Raw genomic sequence first — 17323 nt, forward strand, 5'->3', positions numbered from 1 at the left:
GTGTAGGGGACAAAAAAGACTGATAAGCCTAAGTCCCCAGTCTTACCTGCTACTACTACCTCATCATTGAAAGAGCAGGTTGACGAGGTATTTAATTAAGTACGCTTTTATTTTTATTACTCCAACTAGGATATGTTACCTTTGGATTTTTTATTATTTTAATTATCTATACTACATGTGTAGGCTGGTGGTAGTAGCACCACATCAAAGACTCATTCTTTCCCGTAGTGAAAGTTAGGAGTATAAACTCCACAAAATATAAAGGGAAGGATTACATGCAAAAAGTAAGAACGGGGACGATGATGAGACTGTATGAGGAGGCTGGCCATCGCATAGCCTCCGAGCAACTGATAATTATTCCGCTCGAGGAGGATATTCTAGGGGCTGAGCGCCAAGCGCTTATATCATGGGATCTGCTAGCCGTATGAGCTGGACTAGACCAGATTGATATAGCACACATATTTGTTTGGATGAAGTAAGTTTCTTAATAAATAATTTCATAGTCTAATATTCTGACTACTAGGTAGATAGTGTTTTAAATACCGGAATTAATACCGTAATAATGTAGGATATTGCAATTGAGAGTGATCCCCGAGAAGAATATTCCATCTGATCAATACGGATTCCTGTGCCCCTATGTTTTATCTTTATTTATTCCGGATTTCTCGTTCGAACAACGGGTAGATTATATTGCTCAGCAATTGGCGACAACCAAGAAGCTGATTTTTGGCGTTTATAATGAAAAAGGGTAATAAACAAATTAATATTACGTTTCCCCCTACAATTGCATTTTCATAACTAATATATGTACTTGTTAATAATGATGATGTCTCTTGATGTAGGACTCATTGGATGCTAGCAGCCATCATGCCGACAAAGAAAAAAGTTTTCTGGTTGGACTCTTTACATCATCAACCAAGCGAGACTTTTAAGCACTTGATTAATATGTAAGTTTATAATATTGATTTATTTATAATAACATTTTCAATTTTTATTTATAGAAAAAAGCTCGTTCATATTTTTGCCCCTAAAAAAATTAGTTTCTGCCTCCTTTTTTATTTTTTAAAAAAAGGGCCTTTAAGAAGAAAAGAGCAAACGAGGAGGATCAACCCACGAACGATTCTGATGTTGGCCCTGATTTTATTACGATAATAGGGGTACGTGCTCAAATACAATAACATTAAGTGCAAAATCTGTGTTTAATACTAATACAATACCTAAAGTTCAAGATTCTGATGTGAGCCTTCTCTCGTCTGTTTTTTTTTATGTAATAATAGGCCCCTCGCCAGCCAGATAGCATACAATGTGGATACTACGCTTGTCGGTTCATGTTGGAGATTATTAGGCGAAGATATCTCGTTATTCCAGAAAGGGTTAGTAATAATTTAAACATGTGTTTATTACTTTTTTTTAAATTAGAGCTAATGTTGTCTTGCAATTGCTGCTATATATACCATGATGTTGCTAATGTTGTCTTGCTTGCTGCTATATATACCATAATGTATTCTCTTTGTTTTTTCCGCAGTATGTAATCAACCAGTCACAACAGATTGAGCAATACTCAAGTATAGATATAGACGAGGTAAGAGACATGTGGGGCAACTACGTCTTAGAATATATATAGATAGAAATGCATGATACTATACTCACAGTTTAGATCAGCTTATTAGTAATTTTTTTGTTGAAGTTAGGGAATGATTAATTAGTTCATGTAAATTCAACTCCTTGTAATTATATATATATATATATATATATATATATATATATATATATATGATGCTGCTGTTGTATGTGGTTGAATTGAATCTATTGAGTTCTGATGAACCCACCTATGATTTATCTTTGTCTTTGGTATATGGTGCTTTTTGATATATGCGGGTTTTTGAATGGCATGAAACAAATTTAATTTTTCAGAACATTAGGTGTACGTAATAAAAACGGTTACTAAAAAAAACCGTTGTGAATACCTTTCACAACGGTTAATAAAACTAACACCGTTGTGAATGACATTTACAAATACCCGCGCATAATATTCAACAACAGGTTTTAATCAAAGAACCGTTGTTAAAAGTATTCACAATTTTGGAGGTAAAATTACAACAACGGGAGTTAAACAAAGAACCGTTGTTACTAACAATTTCAACAACGGGTATGTAACATAAACCCGTTGTCAAAAGACTTCATAATTTTGGAGGGAAAGTTACAACAACGGTTATACATACGACAACCGTTGTTATATAATTCCCTCCAAAATTTTGAAACACTTTCCACAACGGAGAGCATCCAATAACAACAGCTTTTAACCGTTGTGAATAATTATACAACGGTTCCACTAAATACGCAAACCGTTGTAAATACCTTCTACAACGGCCGCTTTAACAACGTCCGCTTTTTTATTTTACAACGGTTTTTACCCGTTGTTATAGGCTGTATCTGTAGTAGTGATAATAGCATTTATATAAAAATAACTCAAATCCGCTAGGAAGCTGGATCACGTATGTTCCCCTCGAGACGGCAGCCACTCGTGCTCCATTCCCGACACGCAGGTCCACCTCACCCTTTACGAGGGGTTCGATGTTTCGGAGCCCCTGCACATGATTACACAGATGAGAACCACAACCAGTATCAAGTACCCAAGTTCCGTAACTTGCGTGGTTAATCTCAATCATATGAATAAAAGTAGAAGAAGAAGACATACCAACAGGTTTAACGCGACCTACTTTTATGTCCTCATGATAGACAGGACATGTACGCCTCCAATGCCCAGTCTTGTGGCAATGATGGCATTCCATGTTTTCATTCTTGCTCTTTGTCGCGCCTGATGAGGTGCTCAACTCACCAGGCCCACTCTTACCTGAACCCGACTTCTTAAACTTCGCCTTACCTACTGCTAGGTCTGATTTAGCTTTGCCCTTACCCTTGCCCTTGTTTGACACAACGAGAACATCCTGTTTCATGCTCCCACTGAACTTCATGTCCTTCTCGGTCTGTACGAGAAGGGAGTGCAGTTCATGGGGACTTTTCTTCAAATCATTCATATAGTAATTCGCTCTAAAGAGCGCAAAACCATCGTGGAGTGAATGAAGCATGCGGTCAATCACAATGTTCTCGCTGATTTTACAATCAAGCGTCTCCGCTTCTCGACATTCTCGGTCATGCTTTGAGAATGTGTGGGCTAACTTGGTTGGCCCTTCGGAGTCTTGCATCAAAGAAGCGAGTGGTATGCTCATAGGTCACGATTCTCGGTGCTTTCGAGAATTCCTTAGTGAGCGTGGTGAAAATCTTGTTTGCACCATGGGCTATGAAGCGTTTCTGCAAATTGGGTTCCATTGCAAAAATGAGTACGTTTTTAATCGCACCCGCTTCCATACAGAAATCGTTAAACTTGGCGATCTCATTAGCTCTAGCCGTGGGACCTGGGTTTGGCGGGATGGGCTCTATTAGATATTTGAGCTTCCGTCGGCGGCGCGCATTCGTAATGCCGCCTCCCGGTCCGCGAAGTTTGATCCATCATTCTTGATCGAGTAGACGATTCATCCGATTCATGAAGATCCGAAGCCAGGACTCACGGTCCAATGTGGCACTTGGCATTGGGTCATTAGTAGGACCAGCCATTTCGTTATTAGCAGTTTAAATGTTCGTGTTCTACACTGAAAAAGAAAGAAAAACAAAAACGAAATAAGCAACTCATCGAGGTGATTTAAGTCTATTTAAAATTTATTTTAACGTGTAGACTCTCGCACTTGCATAATTGATCTCCCTCAAGAATGATACAAGTGATCCCAAGACTCAATTTCTGTAAATTGATAAGCCAACTGTTTAGCTAATTCTTCCGTAAGAACTCTTGGTCGATAGATTTCCGTAAATCCTATCTATAGTCCACCATAATCACAGGATCGTACGAGTGACCATAGTGTTGAGATAAAATAGGTCAATCGGTTCCAACTTACCCGACGTAGAAGGGGTTATATTATGCCTACCGACGAAGAAGGGACTCATTGGAGTTTGACCTATAAAGACCATTCTCAATTTTGGTTTATACGAGGAAGATCCCATCAACTTAATTTTAATTCATTTTAAGTGAACGAAAAACTAGCATTACGTGAATGAATTAATTTAGGTGATGGCTTAAAATCGTGTGACATATGAATGTCATAGAAAACTAACGCGTGACCTTTATATGAGTCAGTTTTCATGCAATTATTAGGTGGTTTGGTTTTAGGCGGAATATGATGCATATAATCGTTACGAAAAATAAATAAAAGAATGCAATACGTAAATAAAATTCCTAGTGTGGCCTATCCTAGTAAAAAGAACATAATACAACTTTGGAATCCACCGTTGGACCCGAAAAGCTTGTCTTGATGTTCCATCTTTGTCCATGCAGCGGGAGTGAGCATCCGGTTCTCCATCTTTGGTCTTCTCAAAAATTACAATTTAAAATTTACAAATATAAACCTATTTACATTCTAATTAAAAAATGTAATTACAAGTGAAAAATCCAAAACGGAGATACGAGATCTCAAAATACAACCAAGACCGTGTTCCATCATTACGGTAACACGTTCTACTAAGGCCACACTAAGTTACAACCGATTGTAAAATAAATAAATACGTAATAAAAGCATTCAAAAACATTCAAAGTTAACGATAAATAAAATGCATCAACTAAAAACAAATTTATTCGTGACATAATTCTGTAATTATGTTAAATTTATCCAAACCACCTTTTAACGATTAAAATTTATGTGATAAAACCGCTTCTATCAGTTTAATTTTAATCTATTACAATCCGTTACTTTAAATACGCTTTAAAATAACTATATGGTACGTGAGTGAACCGTGTCACTATCAAGCGAGTGTACAACATCCGTATGATGTACAATTTATGGCCAAAATAGAATTTAAAACAAAAAGAGTAAAATTCAAAGCTGCCAAAACAAAATCCCTCGATCCAGGGACAAAAGTGCTCGATCAAGGAACAAAAGGGCTCGATCGACTGAACTGCTAGTCGATCGAGAGGTATGCCAAACAACAGAAAGAACTCGATCGACAAAACGGTGGTCGATCGAGGACTTTTATCGACAAGATCGCTCGATCGAGTACGAGGACTACTCGATCGAACAGTGGGGTTTTAAAAGAGGTCGATCGAGTCTCGAAGTGCTCGATCGAGCAAAAACAACAAAGAAGGGCTCTCGATCGAGTAGTAACATGTCCGATCAAGGGCAAAAACATGCTGAAAACATAAAACCCTCGTGAAAACAGTTTGACATAGCAAAACAATTGCAATTTTTGATCTAAAATGCGGAAAATCAAATCAACAATTGTCAAAAATTAACATATTGTTATAATCTCCGTATAAAATAACAATATGCAAAAGAACAAATCGAAAAATCAAGCAAAAACAGCCGTGTAAAACATGTGACGGCACGGTTTTCAAGATAAAAACAACAACAAGTGCAACCGTGTAAACTGGACACGGTTCCCAAGACAAAAATTGCAAAGCAGCCGTGTGCAAAACAAAAAAATTCTCCGAGAGGTCACCGCACGTTTTTATGACAAAAACAAAATCGTTTCAAATCGATTTATGAAAAATCACAATGTAAATTTACGTGGCCTCTCTCTGATACCACTTGTAGGGAAATATCCGTAAAATTCCCTTAATTTTAAGGATTATAACGTAAATATAACATGCGATTTATGGTCATAAACGAAATACAAAAGAAAACGATGAAGATTAAGAATCAACCTCGGGTCTTTTGATGTGTGGCGTAAAGAACCGAAATCAACAGAGATTTCTTGCTAATCGTTGCACCCAAGACCGTCTGAGACTATGCCCTTATGCTAGAAATGCTCTGTAATTGACTTGCAATATCGAGAGAGCTATTGTGAGGTTATTCGATGTGAGATCTTGAAATTTCAGAGAAGAATGCTCTGAAACCCTAATGTTTTTGTCAAAATGATTGATTAGGTTAGAAAGGAGGAGATGCTCTGCTTTTGTTCCTCCATTCGGCCAACCGTGAGCGCTCATGGGGAAGTGGGCTTCCACTTCCTCTTAATTTTAACTCGTGGTCCGGCTCGAAAATTGCTAAATGTATATGACGCGGTTTTTATTATAAATCGTCATCGGTTATCGGCTATTAAAATATCAACTAATAACACGGGTTAGTTGAAATATTAATACATGTCCGACAAAGACGATATTGTATAATTAATTCAATATACATCAATTAAATATGATCGTTTATATTTAATTTACGAATTAACTGCTTAATTCGCCTTAGCTCAATTTATTTAATCCGTATTAAATAAAATATCTCAACATCGCGTTTTGACTAATTACTAGTCAATAACTCCGACTAACTGGTTAGTCAAATTTGGCATCAACATGACTGTATTTTCATACTGTCACATCTCTCAAACGTATCCTATAGGTGTGACTTTTAAGGACCAGTTGATCACCGCCATCTGTATGACAATAACGTCAAATTATCTAGCAAGCCAACCGTTATTGATAAACGTGGATCAACTGATAATAATACCAAAAGTATGCCCTTTGATCCTTTTAGAGATTTGTAAGTCCTTGCACTAACTGTAAAGGACACCAGCCCCAACACTTTTACCCTCAATATTGCCTACTTGACCGCCCAGTACCTTCAGGCCCAGGGGCTGAAGAAGACGGGATCTATTGCCTGTGGTGGCATAGCCACCGTTCTTACCCGTTCCCTTATCCCCGTCTGGCCTCGTGACTTGCAGTACCTCGAGGGAGAGAGGCTACTGAGTCTGGATGCCATGCTTTCTCAGCATTGGCTGACCCCAGACTACCAGACATGGAAGATAGACGGCTTCCTGTATGTAGACTTACCCTGTGACACTCTCCCCCGTCTAGACCCTTTGCCTACTGTGGTAAAGGGCACCCGACTTCCACCACTGCCTGACCTTCACCTTTCACTCCGGCCATCTCCCACTGTACCCGCCGCCAAGAAGCGGCGTCTTGAGACTGGAGAGGGGTCCACACCTTCAGGGAGTGCTCAGCCTTCCACGGCTACTCCCATTCCGACCCCTACTTCTACTCCCACTCCCGTTCCCACTGACCAGACACAGGCTCAGCCGGTCCTACCGGCTACTTTCGTGCCACCTCCACCCTTTGTGGCGTCCGCGGTCATGGACCAAGGGCGCCGTGACGGTTTGTTGCTTGAGATTGCAGAGCGACAGGCTTGTATGGAGAGGGACTTAGCTCTTACATTACACCCTCTATACGAGTACCACTTGAGGCGACACCGTCCGATCCCAGAGGGTTGGCCACACCCTTCCTTCTTCCGGTACCCAGCTGAGGGGTACCCGGAGTCTGCTGACGAGGAGGACGAGGAGGAGGACCCTGAGGTGGCAGTGGAGAGAGCTCGAGCTGAGGAGCGGAGGAGGAGAGAGGAGGAGAGAGATCCGGAGTACACGGTGGTGGACGACGACGACGACTAGCTACTGGTCTACTCACTTCCCCAGTTTTGTGGCTGGTTTGGGGAAGTTCGTATTTTGTATGTATTTCTTATTCTTTTATTTCGTCTCCTTTTTATTTATTGCTTTTATTTTCTTTATTGGTTGTATATTCCCGTTCCCCTGTATATATCTGCTGGTGTATGCTGGAGGACAACGAGGGTGTTGTCCGTTTTGGTTTGGGGAGGGTATTGCATCCTTTTGAGTCTGCATTTGCATTTGTTTTGCATTCACGTTTATATTTTTCAGCTTGCATTTGTTTTTATTTATTTCATTAAAATCAAAAATCCAATCAAAAAAATTAGAAAATTTCAAAAAATCCAAAAATTTCACGTTTATTTTTGCATATAGGTTGAGTCGGAACGGTAGATTTTCATGATGATATTGCACTATAACTTGTCATTTTACTTGAGCCTTGCACTTCTTTTGATAGTTATTAGCTTTGTCATACGCATAGTCTACGAGTTTCTTTTCAAATATAGCTGACTGTTTAGACTTGACCTATAAATTGGCAAACTACTTGATAAATTCTGAGTTTTAGAGCCCATAACTGGTGACATTCATGACCAGTTCATTAGGAATTGAGAGTAGTACTCCTTGCATAGCATGTTCATCATTTTTTCACTTTTATGACATTCAATTTCTTGTCAAATGCACATATTCGGTTTTGTGGTCGGTGTCACATGCATGGAGGTGCTTGCAAATTTTCCCTTTCCTTATATCTTTCACCCATTTAGCTCCACATAAGCCAAAACTTGCCTTTTTGACCCATTAGCTACATCCCAAACTAAGCCTGCCTAGTCAAGCTAGTTAGTATGTCTTTTGTGGTATGAGTTTTCCGTCTGCAGTTTGGCCCGTATTTCTTTGTATGGAGTTGGTGTAAGTATAGAGGAAGGAGGAAAAAGAAAAAAAAAGGAATTGAAAAAAATTGAAAAGAAAAAAAGAAGAAAGACGTGAAAGAAAGAAAGAAAGAAAAAAAATGAAAAATGAAAAAAAAAAAAAAAAAAAAAAAGCTGGAAACGTAAAACAGAAGAAAAAAAAAGTTTGTTTTATTTCAGTTAGTTCATTCAGACGGTATTAAAAAAGGGAAGTTTGTGATCGTCTGACTCCTCCATTCTTATTACATATTTTTGAGGAGATTGTGTTTGAGTTTAGTGAGCTGTGTGCCAATTGAAGGGCACTTGTATTTGATTTGTTTTTCAGTCAGTTGAGATTCAGATGGTTTACTATGGTCCTGTTAGGAACTAGCTTGACGCTTTTACCTCCACATTACCATAACATGTTTTGCCTTTCTCACCTGAACCTCACTATTCCCATATTATTTGTAAGCCCTCGGCTGTGACGGACATTATTGGTTGGAATGTGTGCATTAATACTTGAATTGTCTTTCATTTTTGTTGCATGCATGTTATGTAGATCGCTGTTAGGTGAGTGACTGTCTTTTCTTCTCTCTTTTACATATAACATTCACCCTTTGCTTCATGAGAGAAGAGTGACCACGAGAGAGTCCGATTTTGTTGGTCTTGCAAGGTCGATAGGTTGGCTATATTTCTAAACAGCCTATAACTCGTTTGCGTATTGACTGCTTAGCTATAACTGTTAGTTTTTATTGCATTAAATTGGTTCAAGTAGACAAGTTAAGCTAGCTCTGAGTTTTCATTTCCGTTCCATTAGTTGCATTTTAGTTTACTCGAGGACGAGTAAAGGTTCGATTTGGGGAGATTTGATACGTGCCTAATATATAGTCTTTTTAGCCTATTTCAGCACGTATTTCTATGCATTTTTATACTGTTTTTATAGTATTTTGCCCCGAATTGGCTACTTTGGTTCGTTTTGTCCGTTTTGTAGAAATGAACGCGAAAGTAGTGGAATCGTACCCTTTTTCGTCCTTTTTGCATGCATTTAGAGGAGACGGGATTTTCCAGAGTGAGATACTGCGTTGGGAAGCGTCAAGGCACGGATTACGAGGCAGTCGGGCGCGGACTTGAGCTGATTTGAAGACAGAGGACTCGATCGAGCAGTTTTACCACCCGATCGAGTGGTTTTTACGTCCCTAGTTGGTCGATCGAGTAGTTTTGTACTCGATCCAGAAGTTGCTGAAAAGAGAGTTACTCGATCGAGTAACTATTCTACTCGATCGAGTAGATTATGCTGCGTTTTGGTCGATCGAGTGGTTTTATTCCACTCAATCGAGTGGTTTCGTTGGGCATGGGCTTTAATTAGCCCGTGAGTTGTTTTATTTCGTAAAACTTAATTAATTTCCTATTTAAGCACGCATTAGTTAGGTCATTAGGAGGAGATTTTATTCACTACTTAGCTTTTATCAAACTTTATTGCGTTAAACATTCTTCTTCACTGTAACCTTGTTCTTGGGATTGTTTTGCTCGGATTTTGTGTTCTTTACGCCGGATTCGCACGATTATAATCCCTTTCTCTTTCCTTAATAATAATCTCTCTTTTGTTTGCTTTAATTCTTCGTTTAGTCATACTTAATTTCGGCCCTAATTTACTTTTTTGCATTTTATTTGTTATTTCATAATGTTTATTGCTGGTAATCTATCTGCTGTTAGTTTTGATAGTTTAATTAGCAATATGAGTAGCTAAACTCCTTTCATGTTGGGATTAGGGGATCTGCGGTAGGAATGTGACGATGTAGTAAATGAAACAGATGAATTAATTGTGAGATTCTGTCACCATAGCAATTTAATTGTATTTATCGACTTAGTTGAGTGCACGCTTCTGAGTCATCTCTTTAATCTGGCTAAAATTAATCCTAGATCGAAAGATTGGACTAAATAGGCCTGCTATGAACAGTAGACTACCCTGACTAGAACGAAAGTTAAGTTAGCGGTATTTTAGGATAGAAAGTGGACTGAAAGGACCTTTCCACATCCGTCTTACATTAATTCGTCTCAGTTGTTTACATTTGAGTCACTGGACTACCATAGTGAACCGAATTCCCGACATGTCCCTTCTCTCTTGATAGTTTAAATCTATTTCTTTACTTTTACTGCTCTTGTCTTTACTTCTCGATCTTCCTTTAAACTTTGTAGTTTAGAAAACAATTCAAACAACCCCCCCCCCCCCCCCCCCATTTGTGACCAAATAGACGGCCTTTTACAGATATCTTGCCTCCCTGAGGAGATCGACCTGACTTCCCTTGCTATATAGTTAGTTTAGTTAGTTTATTTTTGATAGGTACACGACAGACGTATCAATACTTGTTCTTCACGGTAACCCTGTTCAGCTCTCTATAATCGATACACAACCTCAAACTTCCATCTTTCTTTTTCACAAACAAGACTGGTGCTCCCCACAGTGATACACTAGGTCTAATGTATCCCTTCTCGATCAGATCATCTAGCTGTTTCTTCAGCTCCTCCAACTCCTTAGGACCCATGCGGTATGGTGCCTTAGAGATTGGCCCCGTCCCCGGTTTCAACTCAACACTGAAATCTATCTCCCTCTTCGGTGGCAAACCCGGTATCTTGTCTGGAAAAACATCTGGGAACGCTCCCACCACCGGTATCTGCTCAACTGTCGGATTCTCCATACTATGGTCTCTCATATGGCATAAGATCAACGGACATCCCTTCCTCAGATAAGACTTCAAGGTCACTGCTGCAATCAACTTGACTTTGGGTTTGACAACAAACCCACGATAAGACACACTAATCCCCTTAGGACCCCTTAAAGAAACTCTCTTTTAATGATAGTCTATCTTTGCCTTGTACTTACCCAACCAGTCCATACCAACTATCATCTCAAAACCATCTAAAGGAAATTCTAACAAGTCCACTGGTAAGTCGACCTGCCCAACTATCATAGACACACCTCAATACAACCTCCCACAAGATACAGACTCACCCGACGGTATAAAAACTTCCTCTTTGACAGACTCATACTCACTCGAACCCAAAAGCTTAGCATGACTCGATGATACAAACGAATGTGACGCTCCCGAATCAAACAAAACAAAGGTAAAGACTCCATTAACAAGAAAAGTACCCGTGATAACGTGAGCATAATCCTCAGCTGCTTTGTTCTCCATCATGAACAACTTACCACTGGTCTTCTGTCCACCTCCCTGGACAATACCAGCTGAAGTAGACGGCTTAGCAGCCGACCCCTGGTTGTTGTTGTTCGTTGTCGGTCTCTGTTATGAATTACCGCCATTGCGGTTAGCCCCACCATTGTTGTTGCTCTGACCACCCTGACTATTCCACGACCCAGCCGGTCTGTTACTAGCATAGCTCTGAGATGGACCCTGTGAGAAACTCCCCTGAGACTGCCTCTGAAAACCCCTGCCCACAGCACTAGTACACTCGTGTCTTTTGTGGCCCATACCGCCACAGTTAAAGCAAGACAAACTCCAACGGCTACCACTACCACCACGGCCACGCCCGTAAGAAGCTCCACCGCTAAACCCCGAACCCGAAGAGTAAGCTCTCACCTGGTTATGGCCGCCCCTCTTGTAACTAGACTGACCACCACCCTCACTCTCAGCCTTCCTCTTCTCAGAAGCTCTCTCTCGGTTCTCCTTAGTCATCTCTACCAACCTCTCAGCTCTCACAGTACGCTCATATACCTCCTTAACATCTGAAAGGACCCCTACCGACAACTTTTCCATGATCTTGGGTGTCAACCCCTTCTCAAATCTTAATGCAAAGTTCTCTTGGCTCAGCCCCATATCCTCTGCATACCTAGATTTCTCGTTGAACTTGTGATAATACTCAGCAACTGTCATATCAGAAGTCATCTTAAAGTCATCAAACTCCTCTCTCAGCTTGCTACGCACATGCTCTGGCACAAACTCTCGCCTCATAGCTTTCTTAAACTCATCCCAAGGTATAGCAGGTAACCCCTGTTTCACATATAAGTCCAGAGCACTCACCTTAACCTTATCCCACCACTCTCCGGCTGCTTCCCGTAAGTAGAACGCAGCTTGTTCCTCTTGAAGTTCCTCTGGGCAATGAACCAAATTGAGTATGTTCTCCATCTCTCTATGCCAATTATCCAGCAAAATTAGCGCACTCGTGCCCATGGACTCTTTAGGATTAAACCTCGCTATGTGTATACTCATCTTGGCATAATCTGCCCCCGCCTCTTTATCTTTCCCGAATTTATTTAAAGCCTCTGTAAGAGCATCTTGGTGTTCCAACATCTTAACAATCTCATCCACACTCATGTTCTCAGCGCGGGCATACAACGCGGTTCTTTTCGGCGGCATCTTGAAACTATATAAGAAAAGGGTAAACATGAACACACATCCCATATCTCAAAACACGAAAACGACTTGTACAGAACCCACTCGATCGAGTACCACAACCCACTCGATCGAGTTGCCAACTTACTCGATCGAGTGCCTCGACTCCAGAATCTGACCAGAATGTATTCAAAAACGTACTCGACCGAGCCTCCTACTTACTCGATCAAGCTGACCCCACTCGATCGAGTGCCCAAACCTGCTCGATCGAGTGCCCAAAAACAGACTACTACCCAGAAACATGAAACAACCCACTCGATCGAGTCATACCCACTCGATCGAGTCACTCACCTACTCGATCGGGTGCCCCCACTCGATTGAGTCATGCTGACTCGTATACTACCCGCATGTTCAACTCAACGCTTCCAACCATCTATACTTTTATGCAAAACGACAAACATATATACGATATATATATATATATATATATATATATATATATATATATATATATATATATATATATATATATATATATATATATATATATATATACAAACAATGATAACTTCTTTTCCATGTTTCCAATAAGCCACGTTATAAATCAACTATCATGCAATTCATGTATTCAATCAACGACATATATACTCATATCATCATCATCTTTCACCACACATCTTATATCCTCCACATGCATGCATCCACCAATTCACACAACACATTACTAGATAGATTTACAACACACAAGATAAACACATAGCGATCCCGACACACACCCCAGAGTGACCGGGTCAAAGTAATAGGGAGAGATCGCGGCTTTAGGACGTCTCCCAAGTCTTTCCATTAGCTTCTAAGAACTCCTACCCGGGTTCATTTTAGTTTGACTCCCTATATTCATTAGGTTCATTAGTTACAGGTTTCAAGATCGTCGCTCTAATACCACTTTGTAACACCCCCATACTCCAAGTGCCTTACCAGGACCACTTAAGGCATGAGAATGCTACCATCTCCGTTACCCAAGGCAATGATAATCAAATAGACAATAACGAAACGTACTTTAATAATAATAAGGTTTAAAGCGATACAACCAACTCCGAAACTGATAAAGGAAAATACAAAGGTTCTCAAAACTGTCAAACGACTAAACAAAATAAGAGAATGTTCGACACAACGGAAGACTTCTAAAACAGCATCGTGATGACTCAACCCAGCTATCCCTTACGCATCAACTCATACCTGCTCAATAACTACTCACCATCCTCGAATGGATCACCACAGTTTTTAAAACATTTAAACGGGGTCAGTACTGATTACATAAAATAAACAGCTGCAATAAAACGATATTACAAAGCAAACAATCCCCAAACTCTGTCACATCACCACACACCTGACTACACACTAAAGTGTGTAGTCCTACCAGAATACCCATCACAACAGGTATTCCACACCGCCAGTGGGGGACCGCAGCCGTTCCCACCTAAGCCCCGCTCATCTCATCCGAGCGATAAACCCATGTTCCTTAATATGCACATCCGTTCTGTGGCGGGTTCCACAGAAGGCGAATCAAAGACGTGAAGCCACTCCCGTAAGTGACTCCACTCAGCTAGGGACGCACCCCGAAGATCACAAACAGCTATACAACAATCAACTTACACAATCAACAATCACCAAAAACCAATTCCAATACGATAATTAATCAACAACAACAACAAACAATCACCAACAACACTATGTAACCAATACTGAGTAGGGAAACCCTACCTGGAATAGCAATCACCACAGACGATCTAGCAGCTAATCAGAATTTCTCCTCTACGAATGCTCCTCTTATAACATGTATACATACAATTATCACCAATACTACACAAAACACCCAAAACCCCCAACACTACTCAATTAAGGTTTTAATGAAACCCAACCAAACGCTATAAAAATTATACAAGGAACTTACCCTTGACACGATGATGACAACGGCGTAAAGAACGAGATGATCCGATAAACCTAGCCTTGGAATTTGCCAATAATGCGAGAGATGCGAACAACATAACTTCTAATCTCTTTTAAAGGTTTAAGAATGTTGAAAAGGTGTTTAAGAAATAATGACGGAAGCTTTTATATTAATCTAGCGTTATTAACAAAACCCGTCCAAACAAACCCATAAAACACACTTACTCGATCGAGTAAGTGACTTACTCGATCGAGTGCCCCTTACTCGATCGAGTCCCCAACTTACTCGATTGAATACCCTACAGGCAGACTACTATTTTGCGTAAAAAGCTACTTACTCGACAGAGTAAGTCCCACTCGATAGAGTACCCATAGACATAGAAAACCGTAGTATTACAGATGTGTTAACCAAGAAGAGAAGCATTGGAGGAGATGGTCTAATGGCTCTTAGAAGTTAATGTAGTGCAGACTTAATCAATCCCATGCCGGAGAAACTATAAGATCCGGGTAGTTTTTCCATCCCTTGCATGGTGGGTAATGTAAGCATTAAGAAGGCACTTTGTGATCTTGGTGCTAGTGTTACCATACTACCTCTTCCTATTGCGAGAAATGCCGGGTTGCATGACATGATCCCTACCTCCATGACACTACAACTAGCCGATAGATCGGTACAAAGACCGATGGGTGTGATTGAGGATGTCTCGATTAAGGTAGGCAACTTCTACATCCCGACGGATTTCGTAGTACTTGACATCCCGGAGGATCAACAAACGCCTATTATACTAGGAAGACCCTTCCTAGAAACCGGTTATGTTAATATTAGCGTCAAGGAAGGGAAACTCACCTTCAAGGTGGGAGGGAATGTAGTCGAATTTTCTTTGACCGGAGCTATGTCACAACCTATGTTTGAAAGTGTTTACTCCATAGACATGTTAGAAGAAGCTATTGAAGACGCTAAGGACAAATGCTCGGGGGAGCATTTGGAGGAAGATTATGAAGCTCTACCACCAATCATTGATGAAGTTGATGGTAAGAACCCTCCAAAGGTAGACCTTAAACCTTTACCCCTTCCCTTGAGTATGCCTATCTTGATGAGGCACACTTTTTCCCCGTGATCATCAATGCGGACCTAATGGCTTCCCAAAAAGAAAAACTCTTAAAAGTTATTAAGGAAAACAAGAAAGCCATTGGGTATAGCCTTGATGATCTCATGGGAATCGATCCCCGAGTATGCATGCACCGCATCACACTTGAGGATGGATTCACTCCTTCCGCCCATCCTATGAGAAGGCCAAATGAGAAATTGAAAGAGGTGGAAAGGAAGGAAGTTAATAAGTTGCTTGAGGCCGGAATTATCTACTTCATCTCGGGGAGCGATTGGGTTAGCCCGGTTCAAATCGTCCCCAAAAAGGGCGGTATGACCGTGGTTGAGAATGAGGAAGGTGAACTCATCTCCACCCGACCGGTCACGGGATGGAGAATGTTCATTGACTATAGGAAGCTTAATTCCGCCTCAATCAAAGATCACTTCCCCTTACCATTCATTGACCAAATGCTCGAGAGACTTGAAAACCACGAGTATTTTTTCTTTCTTGACGGGTACTCCGGGTTTTTCCAAATACCCATCCACCCGGATGATCAAGCAAAGACTACCTTTAATTGTCCTTACGGCGTCTTCGCATATTGGAGAATGCCGTTTGGCCTTTGTAATGCTCCCGGGACATTTCAATGGGCCATGATGTCTATCTTTTCCGAGTACATTGAGAAGTCAATGGAGGTGTTCATGGATGATTTTAGTGTCCATGGCACCTCATTTTATGATTAGCTAAAGAATCTCTCCTTTGTGCTCCAAACATGCATCCGAAACAATTTGAAATTGAATTGGGGGAAGTGTCATTTCATGGTACAAAAGGGAGTAGTTCTAGGGCATGTTATTTCTAAGGAGGGGATCCAAGTGGACAAAGCAAAGGTAGAGGTGATTGAGAAAATTCCTCCACCCACAAATGTTAAGGGTGTGAGGAGTTTCTTAGGCCATGCGGGATTTTACCGACGATTTATCAAAGATTTCGCAAAAATCGCTAAACCCCTCACCTCACTTTTGGCTAAGGACACTCCCTTCATATTTGATCAATCTTGTGTTGAAATTTTTTGTAGGCTCAAGCAAGCCTTGATATCGGCTCCAATAGTGCAACCACTCAATTGGGACCTCCCCTTCGAATTGATGTGTTATGCATGTGACTTTGCATTGGGCGCAGTCTTGGGCCAAAGGCAAGACAAGAAGCTCCATGTGATAGCATACATAAGCAAGGCCTTAGACAATGCTCAAAGCAATTACACCACCACGGAGAAAGAAATTGTTGGCGGTGGTGTATGCTTTTGAGAAGTTCCGGCCTTACCACCAATGTTCCAAAGTCATTGTCTACACGGATCACACCTCCATCAAGCAACTTATGGTCAAGAAGGATGCTAAGCCGAGATTGATCCGTTGGGTATTATTGTTGCAAGAGTTCGATGTCACAATCAAAGATAAACCGGGGTACGAGAATCTTGTTACAGATCACCTATCAAGGTTGACTAGAGACGCCCAGGGATATGTTGATGATGGAATTCCCATTGATGAGTGGTCGCCCGATGACTCTATTTTAGCTATCACGCACTCTGACCCTCGGTATGCGGATA

The 17323-nt window shown here is 40.6% G+C and overlaps 1 protein-coding gene across 1 annotated transcript; it reads left to right on the forward strand.

The window, feature by feature from the left end:
- The first annotated feature begins 15171 nt into the window (after nucleotides 1-15171).
- Nucleotides 15172-15759, forward strand: LOC141655144 (uncharacterized). The gene has a single exon (XM_074462237.1). The coding sequence runs from the start codon at nucleotides 15172-15174 to the stop codon at nucleotides 15757-15759; it is 588 nt and encodes a 195-aa protein (XP_074318338.1).
- Nucleotides 15760-17323: the final 1564 nt, after the last annotated feature.

This window comes from Silene latifolia, chromosome 1 (assembly GCF_048544455.1).
Source record: "Silene latifolia isolate original U9 population chromosome 1, ASM4854445v1, whole genome shotgun sequence".
Classification (NCBI taxonomy): Eukaryota; Viridiplantae; Streptophyta; class Magnoliopsida; order Caryophyllales; family Caryophyllaceae; genus Silene; species Silene latifolia.

Bases quoted from the DNA above. Each gene is read 5' to 3' on its own strand.
- LOC141655144 (XM_074462237.1), top strand. From the start codon at position 15,172: ATGGTGGGTAATGTAAGCATTAAGAAGGCACTTTGTGATCTTGGTGCT.